The 24,279-nt window shown below is 42.4% G+C and overlaps 1 protein-coding gene across 1 annotated transcript; it reads left to right on the top strand.

The window, feature by feature from the left end:
- Positions 1–474: 474 nt before the first annotated feature.
- btaf1 (BTAF1 RNA polymerase II, B-TFIID transcription factor-associated) lies at positions 475–19,948 on the top strand. The gene is made up of 38 exons (XM_070915781.1): positions 475–488; positions 1,626–1,749; positions 2,112–2,226; positions 3,093–3,236; positions 4,079–4,278; positions 5,161–5,294; positions 5,552–5,678; positions 5,774–5,842; positions 5,966–6,055; positions 6,138–6,233; positions 7,234–7,410; positions 7,662–7,802; positions 7,954–8,078; positions 8,273–8,393; positions 8,589–8,693; positions 8,783–8,932; positions 9,723–9,865; positions 10,030–10,204; positions 10,335–10,538; positions 11,013–11,433; positions 11,581–11,765; positions 11,866–12,022; positions 12,398–12,507; positions 12,730–12,931; positions 13,144–13,292; positions 13,450–13,602; positions 14,199–14,320; positions 14,796–14,963; positions 15,179–15,256; positions 15,347–15,476; positions 15,586–15,727; positions 15,845–15,975; positions 16,196–16,321; positions 16,641–16,793; positions 16,929–17,140; positions 17,266–17,425; positions 17,764–17,934; positions 18,726–19,948. Exons 1-38 carry the CDS (start codon positions 475–477, stop codon positions 18,864–18,866), a joined length of 5,565 nt encoding a protein of 1,854 aa, XP_070771882.1. The 3' UTR covers positions 18,867–19,948.
- The last annotated feature ends 4,331 nt before the right edge of the window (positions 19,949–24,279 follow it).

Genomic DNA, 24,279 nt, shown 5'->3' with positions numbered 1-24,279 from the left:
TTCTAGCCAATCAGCCTCCGCCTGCTATGGAGGAAGGAATAAATGCAAGATGGCTCCTCATATAAAAACAGTCTTCTGGGTTGCCCCCAACGTGCAACAAAATAACTCTTTACATCTTATAAGATTGAAATATTTGTCCGCGGAGAGTTCTGCAGGGTAACTCGAGCTATAGATTGATATGCGTACGGTACTTGGCGATATCTTGTGGGAGAAGATACCGAAGAGACAAGAGGGACAACTTTGAAGCCATGAATTGGTGGTGAACTCACTCTCTTCGGTAGACAGAGTTGGGGTGGTCAGAAGCACACAGCCTGGGCCTCAGCTAATGTTAGCTAGCGGTAGCTGCTAACTAGCTAATGACTTCATCTACTGTTATCTGCCGCATTGGAAACGTTAAACAGCAGAGAGGGAAAAGTCTCAAATTACTAGTTGCCTGTTGAATGTGGGACGTGAAAGGCCATTCAGTAATTGACCATGGCTGTATCAAGGTAAGATTGGCTTAACATTACATCTATTCTGACTTCGTTTTATCTGTCCGACTTTCCTTAACAATTAACGCTAGCTAGCTAACCTGCTAATACCTGCTAGCTTTTGATTTGGCAAAGAATGGCATGGCGACGGCCGACTAACGTTAGCCAGCAAGCTAACGTTAACACAGTGTAACGTTATGGTGTAACTTAAATCACTATTAGTGACACAGGTTTGGAGGCCGGGCACAGAATGGGCTCATGTTCACTGGAGGTGCGAAATGTCAGTTAAACTTCATTTCACATTTTAGTGTTTCACAGTCCTCTGCTGATGCTCTTCTTCTAAGTAAATGTTAACTAACGTTATTGTGAAGTTGTGTCAGAAAAAAAACAGTTTGCAAACACGAGATATCACTATTGGTTTAATGTTTAGAGTTATATTAATGTTGGTAACCGGAACAGGGACGCTGGTTAGTGACACAGTTCACTAAGTGCAAATTTAAACACACAAGCTTGTCAAATTGCAGGTGTTTGCCTTGATGCTAAATTCGTGGTAATCTTTAACGTCACTGTGAAAGTGCACCAGTATTATCTTTTGCTAACAGTGTTTTGATGTGTACTTAGCTAGTGTTTTCCGTTGTAATTGTTATGATAATTGCACGTGGTGTCAGTGGTCGTCTTTTGCATAGCAAAGTACCCTCCTCTGTAGTTCAGTTTAAGTATTAGTGGTACCTGGGGTCATGGCCGTACATCTCTAATCCACTCCACTTTATTAATAGACTGCTAATGACCTCAGTGAAAGACCAGGATCAGTGGACAGGTTAACTTGGTGCAAAGCCATACAATTAATGATACATAATGGTTTTATCCATGTAAATAAATGTCACAGTGATGCCTTGAGAACATTTGCCATAATGAAAGTTGTGAAACTGTTTGTTGTTGTTGTCAGAGTTTAATGGGAAAAAAAAGTAAAGATCATATGTTGTACACAAACACAGATTTAGCTAATATAACCTGGTGTTCTCTTTACATTCGAAGTTTAGACGTGGTTCTTGCACAGCAGAGTACCAAAGTTGGAACCACCATGTTTGTTCAGTGATGTGCATGGCCTGTAATATTTCTGTTGACCTTGCTTTGTTTTTTGTAACCTCAATTTAGACTTGATCGTTTGTTTATCCTGCTTGACACTGGAACAACACCAGTAACCAGGAAAGCAGCAGCCCAGCAGCTTGGAGAAGTGGTCAAACTCCATCCACATGAACTTAATAACCTCCTATCAAAGGTGCGTTTGATTGCTTTGTTCGAACAGTTTTTCATGGGCTTCCATAAGATCATATCAACTTGGGCATGTTTGGTTGACCCTGCAGTCAAATTTGTGAAATATTGATAATTTATAACAGTGTAATTCTTGCTGGCAGGTCAGTGTGCTGTCTATATCATATTAGCTCCTGGATTTCATTCTGTGTGGTTCTGACCTTGCAACGGTAACGAACCACCTTAATGTCTTGACAAAGTGGCAAAATGCAAGGGCTGTTTTGTGTTGGCCTTTTTTTCTTGTCTCCTTCCATCTCTTTATAGGTCAGACAGTTTTTATTTAAGCTGTATGTGTAGTAAATTCTAAATCTATTTTCTGTCAATTGCAAGGTCTTGACCTACCTAAGGAGTCCCAACTGGGACACTCGTATCGCAGCAGGCCAAGCTGTAGAAGCCATTGTGAGGAATATTCCTGAGTGGGACCCGGCCCCCAAGCCTAAAGAAGGTGAGCTTTTGGGCTTATTCAATATAATATTTCAATTCTGTCAAATGTGAGTGATGTTAATCTGAGGCATACATGCCACATTAAACACTGCATTTGCAGCCGTTTCTTTGTGAAATGATCTCCAACTTAGTCTTTGCCATTAGCATAATGTTTTGTGAAAAGGTTCAAAACACTGATGTTTACTTTGGGATTAGTCACAATACATTTAATAAGCGTGTCAGTTGTGTGTGCTGTTTTACCTGTCAGTTAACAGATATTACAGGGAAGGTGGGCATCCATTTAGTGGCACATAATATTTGAAAGATCAGCCTCATTTTTGATACAGGGCTAACTTTCTGTACAAACACACCTGTTCTGTTGCCATATACTCACTATGGTAACGTATTTTATTTCTGTGTAGCCAAACACACAGTATAGATGTACATGTGACATGTTTGTGTTTTTCACTGTAGGATTATAGAATGGTGAATTAATTGTGATTCATAAAGGATGCATGTTAACCAAGGCTTATCTTGGTATTTCTTGGGCTGCTACATCAAGAAGCTTGATAAAATCAGTATTTGGGCTGTATTGCTGTACAAAATGAGTTCTCACAGTGTGCATCAGAAAGATGGCTTTGTGACATTTCTGCTGCTTGGTACCCAACAACAGCACTGTTTTGGAAAGGCTGTTTTTTTTCTTGTCCTCACAACACTGTAACCCCTCCATTTTCATATTCATCCATTGTGTAGACTGTTTAAAAAAAAAAAAAAGTGCAGTTTTCTTGGGCGGAAAACACAAGCTTGTCCTTGATAAAGGAGCTAATTCATTAAGTAGTTAGAGGAACAAATGTACAGTTATGAGACTCTTTTGTTTGTTTCCTGTAGAGTCTTGTGAAGACTTGTCTCCAGAGGACTCCTCTTGTGACCGCTTGACTTTCTACCACTTTGACATCTCCCGCCTACTCAAACACGGGGCCTCTCTGCTGGGATCTGCTGGGGCTGAGTTTGAGCTGCAGGATGACAAAACTGGTTTGTAGTGATTCTTTACCTTTATTTTTTTTGGTTGCAATAACCTCCACACTGTTAACCTCTCACCCACATGGGAAAAATGTATACATCATTACATTGTGTTAATTCTTTATGTGTATTGTAACATGTAAAAAGGAAAAGTGTGACTCATTTGAACCATGAGTATAAGAACAGGATGGTCTTAGCTATTGGCTAGGCTTTGTCATCATGCCTGTCTGTGAGCTAACTGGGAGATTTTGAGTCTGTACTTCAACCGCTTTAGTTTTGACTTGAACAAACAGATTCTGTTGGGACTTTTGTTTGCTCAATGAACTTTGTGCGCCAAATCTACTCCTTATCTCTAAAATCACACACTTTTGTGTTTGTGAAAAATGGTTATTAGCTTAGACTGAACTACTGTAACATCACCACTAATATCTGAGGTTGATTCTGACACAAACGCAAATACCACACAACCAGCGAGGCTACTTGTCACAATTTTGAATAGGGAAAGCTTCTCATTCTTATCTTTTGATGGTCATTTGAATTCTCTGTCTGTTTGTAACTTCCTGCCTACAGTTGTTATACCCGTCGTTGCTTCTCTGTGATCTGATTTCACTTCTTGTTCAAGGTCCCCTGTACTTTTTCAGTTTAGCCTAGCCTACTTATTTTAGCAGGTTCTAGGTGATTTTCAGTGCTATTTATGGTACTCTTCCTGTATTTATTTGTGGCCCTAGCACTTATCATTTTAGCCTCCTAGCTGCATTCAGCTCCAAAATGTCAGTATTCCTCACACAGCTACAATGTACTTGTTCTCTAGGCTATCTAAAGTTTTCCCGGGATTTCCTGTCATTTGTTGTCAGGTGAGATGGACCCTAAGGAACGTCTCGCCCGTCAGAGAAAGCTTCTTCAGAAGAAGTTAGGTCTGGACATGGGTGCTGCTATCGGCATGGACACGGAGGAGCTGTTCAACGATGAGGACCTAGACTATACCTGCCAACCCAGTGGGCTTAGACCCCATGGAAGCAAAGCCACAGCTGGATCCAGCTCCCGCAACCACGTGGTGGGTCTCATTTTAGCCACTTAGCTTTGATTTCAGCAGACCTTTGAGCATGCACTTTGTGTCCTTTTGGTTGCTGCAAGCTGTAGCCTTCAGTGGACTATAAAGTTAGGTGAATATAATCAGAAGTGTGAGGCAGGAAGTGGGCGCCTGTTGTCACTGCTTTTGTCAGCAGTTGAAAGAGAAACAGTGGCTTGATGTCATGACTTACCTGACTAAGTTGAATGAGGTGAAGGAAGGCAGGCTATAACTTGTCTCACAATGACAGAGGCTGTTGCTGTGGAGTTGTGCAATGCCTAGTTACAAATGTGACTCTTACCATGTTATTGTACACCTTTTTGCATTGCAGCAGAAAAGCTTGCCTTGGCAGGATATCTGTTCAGAAAATTGTATTAAATTCACACCGATTCAGCTGCCGTCTTCTCTTTTGAATGACAATCTCCTTTTGAATCATTCTTTCTCTGCTTCTTATGAATCGAACCTTGGCGTTTCTAGTTTTTGTCTTGGATCCTGCTGTCTGATTGTCACATCTTCCAGGCCTTTGTGCCTTATCTTATGTGAAGTGCTGCACACATTGTCTATATATATATAAGTAAGTTCCTACAGATATTCCGGCACACTATAAGATAATGAATATGACTTGACCATGAATAGGCAGGGAGAATGTAGTTAGCCCTGAAGAACCGCTGTTGATTTGCAGTAGGAGGTTTACTTTACATTTACTTGAAGCACCACTTGGAGATTTGAGATGCTTTGAGCCAGAGAATTGACTTGTTAAATGATTCATTCAGTAATCTGCTCTACGTTCTACTATGCCTGATGATGGATTTGTGTGTTCCGTTCAATTTGAAAATGAATAATCAATTCCACTGTTTTGTTTTTCAGCCCATTCAGGCTGCTGAGTTGATTGACTCAGAGTTCCGCCCAGGCATGAGCAGTCGTCAGAAGAATAAGGCCAAGAGGATGGCCAAGCTAGTGGCCAAACAAAGATCCAAAGACATGGATCCAAATGAAAAGAGGTAAGACTATGCATACTGTGTACTGCAATCATCACATATCATCTTCATCTCTTACAGACTCTTTAACAAAATTATACATATTGAAGGTCGTTTTTTTTTCTTCATATACAGCCAAATGTTTATTTCTGAGCATCAAGATACTTAAAATGTTCAAAGATTAGACCCATTTCATCTTGACAGATCTGGGCCTTTTTGTATGTAAAGTTTGGTTGGCTCTAATGTTAAAATGACTCACTTGGGATCTCTCCACCCTTTAGTAACGACAGTTTTGAGGGTGAACCTGAAGAGAAACGGAGGAAAACCACCAATGTAGTTATTGACCAACCGGCAACAGAGCATAAAGTCTTAATCGACAACGTTCCAGATAACTCCAGTCTAGAGGAGGTAAGGAATCAAAGACAACGATGTTAAGTCCTAAACCATTTAATTAACAGACAATATAAAAACAGTTAACTGACGTCTCATTGCTTTGTCTTTAGATACACGAGTGGCCTCTGGAGAGCTTCTGTGAGGAGCTCTGCAATGACCTCTTCAATCCTTCATGGGAGGTAAAAAGCATTACTGTACAGTACAAACCTGTTAACAAAGAACTCAATTTTAACACCTTTTTATATGACCAGTGCAAAATATATGTAAACAAATACAATTCTATTGTATGTGGTTGTTTACAGATTCGTCATGGTGCAGGCACAGGTCTTAGAGAAATCCTCAAGTCCCATGGTGCTGGGGGCGGGAAGCTGGTGGGCAGCACTGCAGAACAGGTATATCTTAACCTCACCGTCAGGTTTTTAACATTTCCGTGAGAACTGAACATGACACAAACTGTGTGACGTCTCGGTTTAGATGTTGCGGCAGCATCAGGAGTGGATAGAGGATCTGGTCATCCGGCTGCTCTGTGTCTTTGCTCTGGACCGCTTTGGAGATTTTGTATCTGATGAGGTAGGTCTTCTTTTGAACAACTGAACAGAACGTCTGAGGTTGCTAAAAGTTACTGACTGACTTTTTATAGTTGAGACACGTGTTCAAGATGAAACTTGCAGTGTAGTGAATACGAGGATATATAACAAATCATCCTGATTTACTTTGTTCATGTCATGGTTATTCATTAAGGAAATGTGTAATTGGCCTTGTAATATCTTTTGATGTTCATTGTTTCAGTTGCATTTACATCCGTAGGTAGAGTCTCTCTATGACATTGTTTATACCCTCTATGGTTTTCGTTGTGTTAAAGGTGTTTTTTCTTGTTTTGAAGTGTCTTCTACAATATATTTGTATATGGCAGTGGTTTTTAGCATTCACACTGATCTCTTAAAAATAACCTTTGTGTGTCAACTCTTCTGAGGGTCTAAGGACAGAGGCTGTTGTATGCCGTGCAGATTGTAAAGCCCCCTTTGGCAAATTGTGATTTGTGATATTGGACTATATTTATAAAATTGACTTGACTTCTGATGCATGGTATGACTGTTATGATACTACTGTATATAAAGTGGCTTTGTATTTTTCTTTCCTCCTCAACACTGGCAGCACAGTAGAACAGAGTGAGGTGACAAATGACAATAAGGAAGAAGGGCACACGCACAAACCTTCTAGTTTTCCCCTCTTTGACATTTGTGTGTTCCATTTCCTTGTGGAACATTTGCTCTACTGCTTGCCATGTGTAAGGTGTGACAAAATGAGACTTAAAAATAACCATAATGTGGAGTTCAACAAGAGAGGGGGAACTAATCAGTGAATTGACCTTGGTTGGTTGGTTTCAAGGCCTGCGTAATAACAACCTCCTATGGACATATCACTCTATATCCATAGGAGGTAGTGAAAAAGTCGCCAGTGAGACTTGAGATAATGAAGTCTTGAGATGAGCGGCATCATATGCCATATTTATGGTTGTGTGGAGTCTTTTTTTTTTTGTACTTATCCTATATCTCTGCGCGTTTGCCAGGTGGTGGCTCCTGTCAGGGAGACATGTGCCCAGACGCTCGGTGTGGCCCTTCGCCACATGAATGAAAGTGGCGTTTCCATGACCGTAGACGTCCTACTGAAGCTGCTAAAAGAAGACCAGTGGGAGGTCCGTCATGGGGGCCTGCTTGGGATAAAGTACGCCCTGGCTGTCCGACAGGTACCACCTGTTCTGTGTGTATATCATAAGCTGTTAAATAAGAACTGCAGGGTTCTACATTGTATTTGATATGAGCGCCATATGGTCATGAATATAAATTGTGGGAGTTGCAGGATATGTGCATGGATGAAAAGCTTTTTTTGGTGTGGAAGCAGACGTGCTCCTTGTGGAGAGATGTCACTGTAAAGGCCATTCTTTCTGATCACATACATATATGCTGATCTTCATCCGTCTGTTCCTTTGCGTTTCAGGACCTGATCTCTGTTTTACTGCCCCGGGTGCTCCCTGCCATCACTGTAGGCCTACAGGACCTAGATGATGATGTCAGGGCCGTGGCAGCTTCAGCCCTCATCCCTGTGGTGGAAGGCTTAGTACAGCTCCTGCCCAATAAGGTCAGAGAGGAAATATTGGTGCTTTTATACAAATACAGCCTCATCAAGTGTTAGTTTGTGTTGAAAGTCTGTCACCTGTTGGCAGTTATTTTTCACATAGTCCTCATTGTGGAGGTCTTAATTTAGTCATGAAACTCTGTGCGTCTCTTAGGTACCCTTCATTGTGAACACACTATGGGATGCTCTTTTGGACCTGGATGACCTCACTGCTTCCACCAACAGCATCATGACATTGTTGTCCTCGCTGCTCACCTACCCGCAGGTCCGACAGTGCAGGTCAGTCTTAGAGAAGCTCACACAATAAATGCTACTATCATTTCTTGTTTTTTGAATGATGGCCGACTCTAAAGAGTAACTATGCTGTGATTTACAGATTTATATTGGATGTCCCATTTGATAACATTATTGAACAAATGTAGCTGGCTCCCAGAATGTGTGTTTATATTGACACACTTTCTCGTCCACTCTAGCATGCAGCAGTCATTAACAGTCCTGGTCCCTCGGGTTTGGCCGTTCTTGAGACATACTATATCATCAGTGAGAAGGGCAGCCCTGGAAACCCTTTTCACGCTGCTGTCTAAAGCTGACCAGGTAAATCTGACGGAGGGCACTTGGATATTCATGTAATATATGGCAAAGTACTCTATACATATACATATAGCCTTTATACATATAGGTTTTAAGAGCTTCACTGTCGAGCCTTTTTTAGTTCACGGCTTCAGTGCTGGCTCATGTGTTTGTGCCTAATAGGGAAGAGTTTTTATGTTGTGTTTTTTTGTCCTTCAGAGCTGTACAGTTTGGATCAATCCCATCCTACAAGATATGCTCCGGCATATTTTCCAGTCCTGCATACTGGAGAGCAATGAGGAAATCCTTGAACTGATCCAAAAGGTTTGTTGCATGACCCGTACTACCACTTCATCTCATGGATGACCTTGTGGATTTTGCCTTGATGTGTAAATGTGGGTCACTGTGTGCAGGTGTGGATGGAGCTGCTGTCTCAGGCCCCTCAGCAGTACGTGGTAGCAGCCAGCTGTCCATGGATGGGCGCTTGGCTCTGTCTCATGATGCAAGCCTCACACATTCCCATAGACGTGAACATGCTCCTGGAAGTGAAGGCCCGCTCCAAGGTTGTACACTTTATTCATAGCTAAATAAGACTGAAGAATAAGAATTCTTCTATTGTTCTATTCTCAGCTGATCTTTTGAATTTACGGTGTATGTAGGGTCATGTCCTAAAAATCCAAACTGATGCTCCATTCGAAGAACAATAGCTGCTAGTTGGTAGCAATTTTAGATGTGAAATAAATTATATTTTACATTTAAGATTTAGGAAAACTAATCTTGGTCTGTTCTGAATGTGTAAATAGCTATACTTGTTATATACCACCAACACATCTGATGAAACAAAAAATTACTAATACTGTGTGTATGACATAAATCAGGATGGTAGGGCGTAGCAAATACCAAAAAAAGAAAAGCTCATGCAAATAATGCAAGTGACCTCAAGACAACACCCAAATCGAATGAACCTTTCTGAGGTTGCTAGGCGACAGACTAGCAGAAAGCGTGAAGGTAACAAAAGAATCCTACAGCCGTGGCCTGCATGTCTATGATGTCTAATAAAGATACAGCAACTCAACAAGTAACTTAATTGCCAGTTTGTTAAATGAAACGTGGCTGAACGCTGAGGGGGAATGAATGCAAGTTAGAAATGGGAACAGCTTTACTTTGCATGCACCAACATGTATGACATGTATTTGAAGCAGAGAAGGAAACAGATGTGTTTATTTAGTGATTCCAACAAGCTGCTTACTTTCCTGCCCAAAGAGGAATTTATAAAGCCACATGAACTTTGTGTGGAGTTCCATTTTTTTAGTTAATGTAACTGTAATAACTAATGTTCTGTTGATGCAACAGGATAAGGCTGGTGCAAAGGCACGTCAGGGGACCAATCAGGTGAAGGAAACGGTCCAGGAGTATATAGCGGGTGCAGAGACTGTGACGGACGACCCTGTGACAAGGGACTTTGTTGTGGTTCGTGCTCGCCTCATGGCTGCCAAGTAAGTTTTGATTGTTGCATTGGAAGGAAAGGGTTCTGCTCTTTAGGTGAACTTGTGACTTTCTCTCAACAAATAAAGAAACCAGAATTTCCAGATAAATTGTTAATATTAAAGCAGTTAACAAAGCTAACCGTTTCCCTGCTCTCTTTGTATCTTTAATCCAGATTGCTGGGGGCTCTGTGTGGGTGTATCTGTGACCCTCAACTCAATGCTGCATCTCAGGAGATCCGACCAGCTGAGTCTTTGGGCCAGCTGCTGCTCTTCCACCTCAACTCCAAGTCTGCCCTGCAGCGCATAGCTGTGGCTCTGGTGCTTTGCGAGTGGGCTGCAGTGCAGAAGGTGAAAAGTTTGTTTGTCTGGTGTGGAATCATTACAAATTGGACACTTTTTGGGTGTAGTATGATCATAACAGAATCAGACATTTAGATGCAGAATACATGTATTTACTTTTCCAGTCTCTCTCTTTCAGGATTGCCAGGTGGTGTCATCCATGGTGCAGCCTCGTCTTCTGGCCATTCTGTCAGAGCAGTTGTACTACGATGAGATCGCCATCCCCTTCACACGCATGCAGAATGAGTGCAAGCAGCTCATCGCACTGCTTGCTGATTCCCACATAGACCTGCAAGACCGCCTCAACTGTAGCGTTTTCACTATTGATCAAGCCAATGAACTGGTAGGTCCAGCCACACACACACACACGCGTACGTAAGAACACTTGACTTCTTTGGATGAAGCTGAAACCTTTTCACTGTAATTCCTAAATCAATAGAATCTGAAAAATCACACCTGAACTAAACTACACATGATTTATGAACAGGCATGTGAACCCACAAACTGCATCTTATAAAGGGTGACCCCATGTTTAATGTTTTTATAGAATCATTTAAAAGAAATCTTATGTGTTTTCCCCATTGTACCGGCAACATACATGACCCCAAAAATGTAGTTTGCACTGAAGACCATTACACCCCTAGCTAGAACAAAACCAATAATATTGCTAGTCTAACTAAATGAAACAAAACATTTTGCTTGGTTCTCATTATTATGTCCATTCCTGAACTGACAGCTTTGGTTAGGGTTTGGTACCCAACTGGAACAGATCACTCCTGTTCCACTTACTTACATTCTCCCCCTGCTTGTTCCCAAGGTAACCATCATCTTTACGGAGTCAACATCGGGTCTGAACGTGGCATCCAAACAGTGGCAGGCACTGGACAGTAAACGACAGCAGGCTCAAGCTACAGTGATGGAGACCAACACAGAATGGCAGCAGCTGCATCTGCGCGTCCACATGTTCACGGCCTGTGCAGTAATTAACCTGCGGGTGCTTCCTGACAAGCTCAACCCACTGGTCAGGCCTCTGATGGAGACCATAAAGCGGGAGGAGAACACCCTGATCCAGGGATATGCTGCTGCTTTTATAGCCAAGCTGCTGCAGCAGTGTGCTGGACGCTTGCCGTGCCCCAACCCCAAGATCATCAAAAACCTCTGTGCCTCGGCCTGCGTGGACTCTGCGGCCACACCCTCATCTGCTTGCCCCGTACCCCCCACACAGGAAAATGCCAAAGGTAAGAGTTGTTGCAGCTTGGGCATATTTTTTCCTGTAATTGTAAAATTAAAAGCAGCAGCACCACTAATCATGTGTCAACACTGAAGTAGTGCTAGCTTGAATGCTACTGACCACATTTCTCTCTCTATATTTCTCATGCCATTAGGCGTTGGGTCGGAGAAAGACTGTATGCATCACATGGTCAACAAAACCAGAGGCATCATCACCCTGTACCGTCACCAAAGGGCAGCGTTTGCCATCACCAGTAAGAGGGGGCCAGCCCCTAAAGCCCCAAAGACCCCTACCACAGAGCTTCCACCTGGCAGTACCATCAGTGCTGATAATGATGAGGTACAGGGGGCCACTTAAGTGCATTTTCCTCACATTTTGGCCATATCGACATTAATCTGTTATGTTTACCTTTTTATATATATGATTTGTTCCTTTTCAGAGCAAGAAGCCATTTCTTATCCAGAGACGAGGGGCAGAGTTCTCCCTAACGACTGTTGCCAGACACTTCGGTGCAGACCTCACCAAGTCTCTGCCATACCTATGGGAGAACACAGTGGGACCACTGAGGACAGTGGTGACTGAAAATCAATGCATTGGTATGTTGATTGGGTTGATCAGATTTGAATGTTGGATAGACATTGGTAATAGCAAGTTCTTAACTTATTTGACACTTGAACAGCAAGTAATATGATCGGCTTGTAGACGTTTGGCCTTAAATGGACTTGAATACAGCTGATTTGAGCGTTTTATATGCAGTATTCAGTTTGAATTTGTAATTGTCTCCAAATGATTCATAGCACTATGCAGTCAAAGTTGTTTCAAAGAAAGGTTGCATTTGATCTGTGTATGCGATTCAATTCACATCTCACTAAGATAATCCACTCAGTGTTTTACAGGACTCCACGTTTCAGGAAGTCCAGGATGTGCGTAGTCCCTACTCTGAATCACTGTGTGTCTGTTGTGTGTTCTAGATAGGCAGGTCCAGCTGGAGAGGGGAGACGCTGCAGCTCAGGAACTGGTCAACTCTCTACAAGTGCTGGAAGTCATGGCTGGGGCCATGGCTGCTGAGCTCAAACCCTTGGTAAGACCGTTGTACTTCTGCACCACCACTTACTGAGTCTGATCACTGATTCAAATTCTAAGTGCCTCATATGAAGACTTCGCAGTTAAATATCACATTGTTCCTTGCATGGAAGGAGGGATTTTCAGGAAAAGTTCATCAAGGCATGTTGAAACAACTAGCAGTATTGTAATGCAAGCTAATTATTGAATGTGTGTCTTATGTTTTTTTTTTTTTCTCTAGTTACTGGAGCACCTACCCCATCTGTTCACCTGCCTGCAGCACCCGTATACAGCGGTGCGTCACATGACGGCACGCTGTGTGGGCGTGCTCAGTAAGATAGCCATGCTGGAGACCATGAACAGTTTCCTTGAGTGTGTCCTCCCCTGGTTAGCTGCTATTGGTGACTGCACCAAACAGGAGGGCGCCATCGAGGCTTTAGCCTGTATCCTTCACACAGTGACATGACTTTAGATTCAGTTTTCTTACCTAGCACAATATAAATGCATTTCATAACAGATGTGCACAAATGCTATTTTAAAACCAATTGTTCGGGTGAAAACAGTGTGGGAGTGTTAAGTGTAAGGATCAAAGCATTGACCTTGTAGTTGTTGTGTTATTTCCGTAACGTACTGTCCTTGACTAACATCACTCCAGGTGTCATGGAGCAGCTGGATGTGGACATTGTACCCTACATTGTGCTGCTTGTAGTACCAGTGCTGGGCCGTATGAGTGACCCCAGTGATAGCATTCGTTTCATGGCCACACAATGCTTTGCTACACTCATCCGCCTGTTGCCCCTAGAGGTAGGAGCACACAAACGGAAGGCTCAAGTGCAGTATTTATTCACAGTGAAGATTCTCTGCAAACTGATTACATCTGTCACTTGCTGATACACTGATATCACAATGAGATTATCCAGTGTTTTGCTTCTCAATGTTTTTTCCCCCTCTTGTCTACCAGGCAGGTATACCCGACCCTCCAGCCATGTCGGCTGACCTGATCCGCCAGAAGGCCAGAGAACGCCACTTCCTGGAGCAACTATTAGATGGCAGAAAACTGGAGAACTACAAGATCCCTGTGCCCATCAAGGCTGAGCTCAGGAAGTACCAGCAGGTGTGTGTGTGTGTGTGTGTGTGTGTGTGTGTGTGTATGAGCATCAGTTTTCAGAGTCCACTGAGCCTCCTCGATACCTCCTCAAGCAGCAGATGAAGGATGCCCAGTCTTTGTTTTTAAACAGCTCCTGGAACACCTGAGTGTTTTGCTGCCTCTTCACCTTGAGTCTGATCATTTTTCTGCCAGATTTGAGAACAAGGTTTTGCTTTAAACGCTGCAGGCTGGCAATGTAAAAAGCGGAGACTGACAACAAATGGTTTTCTTGACAGATTGAATTTAAAGCAGTCGAATGGAGATAGGGAATTGTGTGCAGGTGCCTTTTATAAATGTTAGTTGCTGGCAGCTCTGCCGAGACCCACCATCCATCTCTTTAATGGAGCAGCGCAGAAATCCAGTTTAAATGCTACTACCGTTGTTATTACTAGTGGTCACCTCACTGCTGCCAAGTCCTCAACCACTCAACCCTAGCTGACTCAGGAGAAAACGTCACTCTGAAAGCAACTACAGTTACAGTAGATAGGCTGCTGTTATGTCCATCTCAGTGAGGAGATTTTTGTGTCAGTATGTTCAGTGTGGCTCTTTGTGTCATCTTGCAGGATGGAGTGAACTGGCTGTCCTTCCTCAACAAATACAAGCTGCACGGGATCCTGTGTGATGACATGGGCCTCGGCAAGACGCTGCAGTCCATCTGCATTCTGGCAGGAGATCACTACCTCAGGTACAGAGTCCAAACGGCACTGTTACTGATACTGTTGTTTGACGCACTGACTCGCCTCCTGTCACGTGACAAGACATATTGCAACATCACTTATGATGGTTCTATATAGCAACTTCACATCTGTATGACTCATAAAGGACATTTATAATTCTTGTCAATCATTAACATGAACTCAAGAGATGAAATGTGTCATTGATGTTGAGTTAGTTTGGCTAGATTTATAAAAGAAAGGTATATTTCCTTCAAAATGTTGACCTTATGTAAAAGGCCGTGAATATGAAAAGGTCTTGTATAAGATGCTATTCCTTTATGACTGCGATGAGCCCGCCACATGCTGTGCTGTCAAAAAATAGACAAAGCAGGGTTTGACAGTTTCAACATCAACAGTGATTTGATCCATGTTCTTCAAAATCCTGTTTTCTGTTTGATGTAAGCAAAGGTGACTCAACTTCCTGCCTGTTTGATGTCTATTCAGGGCACAGGAATATGCCAAGACTAAGGCCGCAGACTGCAGCCCCATGCCCTCTCTGGTGGTGTGTCCTCCCACACTGACTGGCCACTGGGTGGACGAAGTGAGCAAGTTCTGCGCCAAAGAGTACCTCAACCCACTGCACTACACTGGGCCTCCCACAGAACGAATGCGGTAAAGCTTAGTCATACTTCATAACGTCAGTACACCGAGAATGATTTATCTCCTCATCCTAAAGGTTTTAGACTTTCAAAACCAAATAAGTACAGTAGAACAAAGCATTTGTATGTTTGTTTGGATTCATTATTACACATTGAATGTTGGTATGCACATCTCATTTACATCCCCAAGCAAATTTTATGAACCTAAACAAGAATTTACTTTTCCAGGTTGCAACACCAAGTGAAAAAACACAATCTCATAGTCGCCTCTTACGATGTCGTACGGAATGACATCGACTTTTTTAGGTGAGCATCATTCTGATTTATAATGTCTGTCTTTTTTATTTTGGAGGTAGGCGCTCAGTTTCTAATATGAACTTTTTTCTATATTTTTAGAAATATAAAATTTAATTACTGTATCCTCGATGAGGGTCATGTCATCAAGAACGGGAAAACCAAACTTTCCAAAGCCATTAAGCAGTTGGCCGCCAACTTCCGAGTCATCTTGTCAGGAACGCCCATTCAGGTGAGGCGTCGTCTTCGCTGTCAAATAGATTTGGTATTTGAAATTGTTCATCTCACCTTGTGCGTTTACTAGTCAGAGCGTGAATATTTTCCACTCTGTCTGTCCCCAGAACAATGTCCTGGAGCTCTGGTCGTTGTTCGACTTCCTCATGCCGGGCTTCCTTGGAACAGAACGCCAGTTTGCCGCTCGCTACGGTAAACCAATCCTGGCCAGCCGTGATGCCAAAAGTTCCTCACGGGAACAGGAGGCAGGTATGTCAGTCTTTTTAATTTCTAACTGAATGTTACCTTCCCGAATATCCCAGTTGTATTAAGAGGCTTATTAAGATTAGGACATTAACTGTGGTTAATATTGGTTTTTCCCTTTAGGTGTCCTGGCGATGGAGGCCCTACATCGACAGGTGCTACCCTTCCTTCTAAGGAGGATGAAGGAGGATGTCCTCCAGGACCTTCCTCCTAAAATAATTCAGGACTATTACTGCAACCTGAGTCCTCTACAGGTACCCGTGGCTATCTAATGGGCATTTTTTTTACATTATTATAGTGATCCGGGATAATAAACTTCTTGTACTGTCTTCCTCTATAAAAGTAGCTGATATTATAGGCCAGCTGCAAGCCTTGTATATAAGTTGAATGCATTGTAAATGCGATGTATGCTTACATAATTGTAATGGCTCAACCTTACCACAACAACCTGGTATGCTTTCTCACTACTTGCAGGTTCAGTTATATGAAGACTTTGCAAAGTCTAGAGCCAAGGCCAGTGTGGAGGACAGCATCTCTACGGCTTCTACAGAAGAAGAGGAGGAAAAGCCGAAACTGAAGGCCACAGGCCACGTCTTCCAGGTACAGACACTTATCTCTTGCTGGCATCATGTAAGCCTGCTCTGCAACTACAGTTAAAGGTGCCCTCAGGAGTTTTTGTGTAAACAAAGGTTTTGTCTACATTCTGTTAGTCAACAAAATGTGTTGTGTGTGTGTCCGTGTGTGTGTGCGATGAATGTTTCACAGAATGCATTTCATTTTTGGATAAAACTTCACAGAGCAGATGTGCAGTGGTTTGGAATCATAAATTGTTAATCCTTACTGTATGCCTTAATGTCTTGCAGGTGCACCGCATTGTGACCATGCAGTAATATTTACCATCATTTGTACATTCTTTCAGGCGCTGCAGTACCTGCGAAAGCTGTGCAACCACCCGAGCTTGGTCTTGACCACGCAGCATCCAGAGTACAAACGCATCACTGAGCAGCTGGCAGGTCAGAACTCCAGCCTGCGGGACATTCAGCACGCACCCAAACTCTCCGCTCTCAAACAGGTAACGTGCTGGACGTCAGCTTTTAGATCGACCACCTCAATGTTCAGCTTTTTTCAGCCTTTTGCAGAACTTAACTGTACTGTCAACCTCTCCACTGCCTCATACTGTGGCTCTGATGTGTTTTCTGTTCTCCAGTTACTGTTGGACTGTGGTCTTGGTGGTGGTGGGGGATCCGAGGGGGGCACAGAAGCAGTGGTGGCCCAGCACCGTGTGCTCATTTTCTGTCAGCTAAAGAGTATGCTGGATATTGTGGAGCATGACCTGCTGAAACCCAAACTTCCTTCTGTCACCTACCTGAGGCTGGATGGCAGCGTGCAGGCCGGCCTGCGTCACTCCATCGTTTCCAGGTCAGTGTGACTCATGTAGTCGCTTTTTAGTTCAGAACTCCGCCTAGTGCTGCCTGTTGTTGTGAATGTGAGCTGCCACCAAAGTCCAGGTTTCCCCCCTGACTTTCTTTCCCCCCGAATCTCAGGTTTAACAATGACCCATCCATTGACGTGCTGCTGCTGACCACCCATGTTGGGGGTCTGGGTCTGAACCTGACGGGTGCAGACACCGTGGTGTTTGTGGAACATGACTGGAACCCCATGAGGGACCTGCAGGCCATGGATCGTGCCCATAGGATAGGACAGGTACTGTTGTTGGATACACTTGGCATACAGCAGTGAACATGTGGACCATGTCCCGGGCTGGGAATCCCAATAACATTTAGATCATTTGCTTTGATAAATTCCAGTTGCATTAAGGATGGTACTGACTCCCCCTGATGCCTCTGTGGCTTCATTCCTTCATCAGTGTTTCCTTGATGCGTTATTAAACTTGGCCTTTGAACAGCCTCGGACTGTGTGACACCGCTGCTCTTGTCTGAAACCTGTGACGCAAAAAGAACCAAGTGAAATGAAATTGGCGCCGTCCTACACGTCTTAATACATCCTGTGAACATTCATCGTTGTGTTTTTGTATCGTGCAGAAACGGGTGGTGAACGTGTACAGGCTGATCACACGAGGCACACTGGAGGAGAAGATCATGGGTCTGCAGAAATTCAAGATGAGCATCGCCAACACCATCATCAGCCAAGAGAACGCCAGCCTGCAGAGCATGGGCACAGACCAGCTCCTCAACCTCTTCACTCTAGACAAGGTGAGACCTCCCAGACTGTACGTTCCCAGACATCATAATTTGTCATGATGTCAGTCGTGTAGGCTTTTACATTGTGCCTTGTCTCTGCTGTCAACACTCTGCAGTGCTAAAAGGAATTGGACAGGGACGGGTTGCGAAAGTGGTCACATCTTCTTTATCCAACAATAAAATATACACGGAATAAAACGGGAACCATAAACAATAATATAACCAAAAATTAAAATTTAAGACGAGCATCAATATGGTATTGACACGGAGTGTGTATACATGTTGTTAAGTATCCTGGTTGTGGTCACTATTCTGCAGAAACCTGATTTGTTAAACTTCCTCTAAACTTGATGCCATGTGACAAACCACAGGCCTGTGACATTTCATGACTCAGGGGCTCTGTGTGTTAACATGCCATAACTGCAAGTGTGTCTGGATAAGGAAGAACATACATCAATGCATGGTGTAAACGCAGAGGCCCGAGGATCAGATGTCATTATCCAGATACACACCCTGTGTTAATACCGGCAGCAAATGCTTATAATAACACGTTTAAGAAATATAACATTAAAGTTCAATAGAGCAGAGTCGCTAATTCACACACTTAAGGTCACGTTCAGGAGCACAAACCCAGGTAGTGTTTGTATTATTTTGTTAACAGAATGTTTGTCTGCTTTTCAGTTTGCTTAAAAGAAAACATCTTGACAAAAGCCTGTTAGCTTGCATTCCAATGTACAGACATACACGTGTGGAACACACACCACGTTTGGCTGAACCGTCTTGTAAATATAAATGTGTTTCAGGGTGAGAAGGGTGAGCAGTCGGCGTCAACCTCAGGGAAGGCCTCCATGAAGTCGGTGCTGGACGGCCTGGGAGAGTTATGGGACCAGCAGCAGTACGACACGGAGTACAACCTGGACAACTTCATGCACTCTCTGCAGTAGCACTGTATGACTCCCACGCAGCCTCCATCTGCTGGCCGAGCAGGACCTGGTCAGAGCCCGAGGAGACCCCTACTGCTGCAGTTACCTGCCCCACTCCCAAGCCCACCCCCACATCTTGCATAAGAGTCACTGATGTCTAATAGTTACAGTACATGTCCCAAAGCAATAACTAAAACAGCCAAAATAAGAACTAAATCTATATTTCAGTGCTTTCAAATCGATAGGTATGCTGCAACATTTTCCTCTGATGTTTCATCCCATGATTCCTTGTTGAGAACAAACCACCTCCACAAGTCCTCCACAAAACTGCTAAGAGAATATATTGGTATGACGGCGATGTACATCTGTTGGTTTACATCGTCTCCTTTAGTTAACAGCGGCATCACCTCTGTGTTCAGTGATGCTGCTCTCAAGCATACAGCGTATCATGATTATAGTTGTCCTTTATAGTTCCAGCACCAGGTGCTACTTTTACAGCCCACTGCCCTCCTCCCACATTGCATTGCCGGAGTATACAGTGTTAACTGCTTCACAGACACCAGGTCCCACTACACCCCCCCCCCCACCATCACAAGGTCTTAAAAGCACTGCGATACCCAGCCACACCTGTCAGCACCTCTCTGACTGATGGATACAAACATGTTTTTGTACAACAAAGGGAAACAGGGCGAGAGTGACGAGCTGGCTGGAGAGACCACAGGATGACATCACAGCGTACTGGCTTTTTATAGCACACTGGTGACAGCTGGCAAGGTGACTCCCGTTCTCCAGATGGCGCTAGTTTACTACTCGCCCCAGGAGAGTCTGTTCACGTGACCTGTGGCCATCAAGAGGCTTCGGGGGGGAGAAATGAATGAATCTGCATTGTGTCCATCCTCCTCCACAAAACAGAAAAGAAAATAAGGAGCTGGGGAGGCACTGCACTTGAAGCAGCATTACAGACTGAACATGGGGCCAAGCTGAAGCTGGTACCTCAAACTTGCCACAAGTATTTTAAAAAGAAAAATAATAGACTTGTACATATTTCTGTAACTGCTGCTTTTTGTTTATGATTGTGGAATTGTAATAAATTCTACAGACCTTTGAACTACATATCCATCATTTTTTTTTTTTTTCTTTGCATGTGAAGTGTGACGGCCAGTAGATGGTGTGGTTGTACATCCAAGAACAATAACACTGATGACGACGTGAATGAACCTAAAATGTTGTCACGTCCGTCTCCTTTTGAGGCAAGAACACGTTTAAAAATTAGTCACTGCTTTATTACAGCCACTGCAGAGGAAAACATTTTAAAAAAAAGTTTTCTTGTCTATATTGGCCTTAAAGTTGAGAGTTCATTCTTGACCTATTAAAGCCAGTAAATGGATCCTGTGGGGAGATTGTTTGTTTACTTCTGTTTCCAAGGTCAAGAATGAAGTTTCAATCTCAATTTTTAAACCAACATAGAGAAGAAGTCCTTAAAATTCTCAGAAAATTGAAACTTTTGTGGAAGCAAAGAGGCCAAAATAACTTAGAATTGTTATAAGCAACTAAATACCTCATTGTGTAATCACTCCTGAACGCTTAATGTTGGAATTTAAATACCAATATATTTTAACTGAATGTATGTGTTGTAAGTTTGACAATTTCAGATGGAAAAGTCAAGAACGCAGAGTTGCTTATTTGTCTCTTATCTGAGCTGGTCTTTCTCGGACCACATGACCGACAGAGCACGACCTGAGAGGACAGGTCTGCTTTGATTATCCACTGTAGTCCAGATGTGCAAGTCTGAGTTTTTCATCTTGAATTTTGATGTCTGAATTTGATCAAAACCCTATTTATTTATTTATTTATTTATTTATTCATTTTTAAACTTTAACGTTAAGGTCAGAATTTCACTCCTTGACTTTGAGCAACTTCAGACAGAGATACAGCACACCTAAACTGAGCTGTAAACTAAAGGATACGACTGTACTGCGATGAAACGCATCTGTGCTGGTGTTATCGACATTTCTCATCAAATTTATTTAAAAAAAAACGGCGTTTCGTGGCTGAACACGGTCTACTGCAAGGCCACTGCTGACATAGAGTGGGCTGGCTGGGACTTATATTACCACGTAAATTCAGACAGATGGGTTTTCAAGGTAAAATACATTTCTTTCAGGTCACACCTGGACAAACTGCATCTGGGGATGATGAAGATTGAGTGATCCCAGGGAAAGCTCCAGAACAAGCTACTAAATAGACTTTGGAGCGATTGTTTTGTCAACAGAAACTGTTCATTATGGATCTTTCGTCTGCCTGGCCGTCTGAATCTGAAGAATGGCTCCATTCCACTGAAAGGACAGGTGTATGAATATAAAGACGGTAAGTTGCCATGGGCGTAATGCAAGTTAGTACTGGTCAGCTCTCTTACAGGGTCTGGTGCATAACAGGGGACAGAGATAGATGACAGAGAGGGAGAGGATGCCATGCCAAAGACCACAAGGTTTCACAGCGTCATACAACTACGTTTAATAAGATTTGCTTATTAGTACAGAAAAAGGAAAAATGAAGGTGGGAACTACAAACTCTGAAGCAGTAGTAAGCATTAGCAGCATTGAGCTCCGTGTTTTCAAATCACAGTTATACTGCAAAAAAAAAAAGTTCAGACCAAGTCAACAATCTCAAAAAGCCTCGCCAAGATAGAACCAGTGTTCAAGTCAGGAAATAAAAACCTAGAAAATAAGCACAGATGCGGTACGAAAAAACCAAAACAAACGTACATTTCAAAAGTAGTGGGATGTTGGTGGGAGAAAAAAAAAAGCACACTACCAATCTTTTTTTTTTTTTCTCCATCTACTTTGAGATCACAACATGACGAGACCTACAGTGTTTACCTACCCAGAGAACGCCCATGAAGCAGAAGTGAATATACAGTATATTATCCAAGTCTAGTTACATGAAATACATACGTATATCTATAGAGAGGAATATATAAAATGGTTGCCATCATCCAATTCATGATCTTTTTCATTTTTCATTTGCACATACACTTTGTGTTACAGTTCAGGTATAAATTGTTTTGTTAAGTGAAAGAGAAACTTTAAAAAAAAAAAAAAAGAAAAGAAAAAGTCCAGGAAATAGATGAATACTTGGTGGTGGTATGGTGGTGAATAATACTGAGTACTGGGAGAGAGAAAAGTGTGGGACTATTTAAAAAGATGGGGGTGGGGGGGGTTGGTATTAGCATCAGCTGTATAAACTGGTAGAAAAGGCCAGCCAGAAATCACATTCTCACATGAGCATTGGAGTCTCTTTTCGGATGAAGACAGAAGAGGAAGGGACGTCAAAAACACACAAAACACGCCGAGCTTCGGCCTAAATTTAAGAAATTGTTCGACATATTGGGAAACGTTGGCCGTCTTATTGAGAGTTAAATGACAATACCAACACCACTCTCATGTCTGTACGGTAACCATGACGCTCGAGTCTGAAGCCAGTTAGCTAAGCTTAGCGTGGAGACTGGAGACTGTCCAAAGGTGACAAAATCTGCCTCGAATGTTCACTAATTAACACGTTATATCTGGTTTGTTCAATTCGTACAAAATGACACATTGCGGCGTTACAGGGTTTATATGAAGGACTTGTTCTTGGACAAAACGTCCCGGAAGTCACTGCCCCCCGGCCAAGAAATAGTCCAGCACATAACCCCCCTGACACTGGAACGTGTTGTTTTCACACATAATACAATAATTGAGCTTTAGGGGTGCTGAAACATGGATTTTGTTACCTTTGGACAGAGCCAGGCTAGCTGTTTCCAGTCTTCGTGCTAAGCTAACTGGCTGCTGGCTATAGCTTCATATTGAACGGAAGTCAACTAGCCTAGCTGTGTCCAAGCATTTGCCTACCAGCACACCTCTGAACCTCACCTATTAACATGTCTTTGTTTCTTTAATCTGTACACAAACCGAAGTGTAAAAACTATGAGCTGCAGTTTTGCGAGGTGGGGGGGGGGGGGGGGGGGTTATGTGCCACTCTAATTCTTGTCTGGGTGCTAATACTAGGCTAAGCTAATGGTGTCTCCTGGCTGTAGCTTTATATGTAACGTAGTAACAGACATGGACGTGGTGTCAATCTTCTCATCTCGCTCAACCCAAGAAGGCGAATAAGCGTATTTGACCAAAATGTCAAACAAATTCCTTTAAGGCAGAAGATCAGGAGGGGAAATGTAGGATTTTGCCCCCAAAAAAATGATATGATGATAGTACAGAAACAAAGCGAAAGTTGTGGAAGAAAAGAAAAACACTTTTAGACCATTGCCTCCTATGAATAATTCAGATTCTACAGCGATACATGCTCTTCCCAAACTTGGTATATTACACAGTGCATCTCTACATTTACATTCATACTTAAATACAATCACACTGGTGCACTCTGCAGGGACCGGACCTACGAGAAAGAGGAGGACATGTGACAGGGCTGTTTCTGTTGAATGCTTCACATGTGAGGAAATGTTGCTCCCCACTGCACGGAGTGAGGAGGAGTTATTGTAGAGTTAGTGGCAATAGTAAGTAGGAGTATCCTGTGTAGCAGAAGCAATGTAAATGGTCAGTGGTGTTGTCCATCTTCCGCAATTACATCACAACATACTGCATGTATGCTCCGTTCTGCCATTTTTATTTTATTGCCCATTCATTTGTTTACATTGCGAATCACTTAAACATCACCAACCACCAATCTGTTGTTTCGAGGAGTTCTTTTTTTTTTTTTTCCTTCCTTTTTTTCCTCCGTAGTTCATTTTTCACACTAATGTAAGCAACATCAGCGAGTTAACACACACAAAGCTTAGCATTTCAAGAATCGAGACACTTTAGTAACAATATTACAAAGTTGTTGTTTTTTTCTTTTCAGCTTCAAAAAATGAAAAAAAAAAAAAAAGTGAACAAACGAAAACAAAAATAAAAATAAACTTCTAAAGAATTAGCATCATAAAATTAATTTATTCCAAGTAAAAATACAAAATAATATTAATGACATTGACCAGATATGAAAAGTGTCCCCCAGAAAGAACTATTAATGGTTGAGAAATAAGTCTGTAAAGAAAAAATACGAAATAAAAATGAAAATATGTAAATATGTTTAAATTCTTTTCTTTTTTAGCAAAACTTTCTAAAAATAATGAAAATTTCTCAGTACAAAGGCTACATTACTACTGGAAGGTACTAGCAGGTAGAGTAGGTAAATACACAGTAGAAAATGATTTTAGTGAATCACAATGCTTGCAATGAAAATAATTCTGCAATAAAGATTTATGCCTCTTTTTTTCTTGTTTTCTTCTTTTCTACAAACAGTACAAACAGTATTGCACATTACAACAAAGAATCAAGGTTCTTAGCCTTAAAAAAATGGGACTAATTCAAGTCTTGCGTGAATAGAAGGCCACCAGTCAAAT

Source organism: Enoplosus armatus, chromosome 12 (assembly GCF_043641665.1).
Source record: "Enoplosus armatus isolate fEnoArm2 chromosome 12, fEnoArm2.hap1, whole genome shotgun sequence".
Classification (NCBI taxonomy): domain Eukaryota; kingdom Metazoa; phylum Chordata; class Actinopteri; order Centrarchiformes; family Enoplosidae; genus Enoplosus; species Enoplosus armatus.
Note: the sequence above shows the minus strand (reverse complement) of the source record. Positions and strands in the feature narration are given on the sequence as shown.

Coding starts and splice junctions, on each gene's coding strand:
- btaf1 (XM_070915781.1), top strand. Junction 13,293..13,449: donor TCCGCCTGTTGCCCCTAGAG/GTAGGAGCACAC, acceptor CTTGTCTACCAG/GCAGGTATACCCGACCCTCC. Junction 16,794..16,928: donor AACTCTCCGCTCTCAAACAG/GTAACGTGCTGG, acceptor TCTGTTCTCCAG/TTACTGTTGGACTGTGGTCT.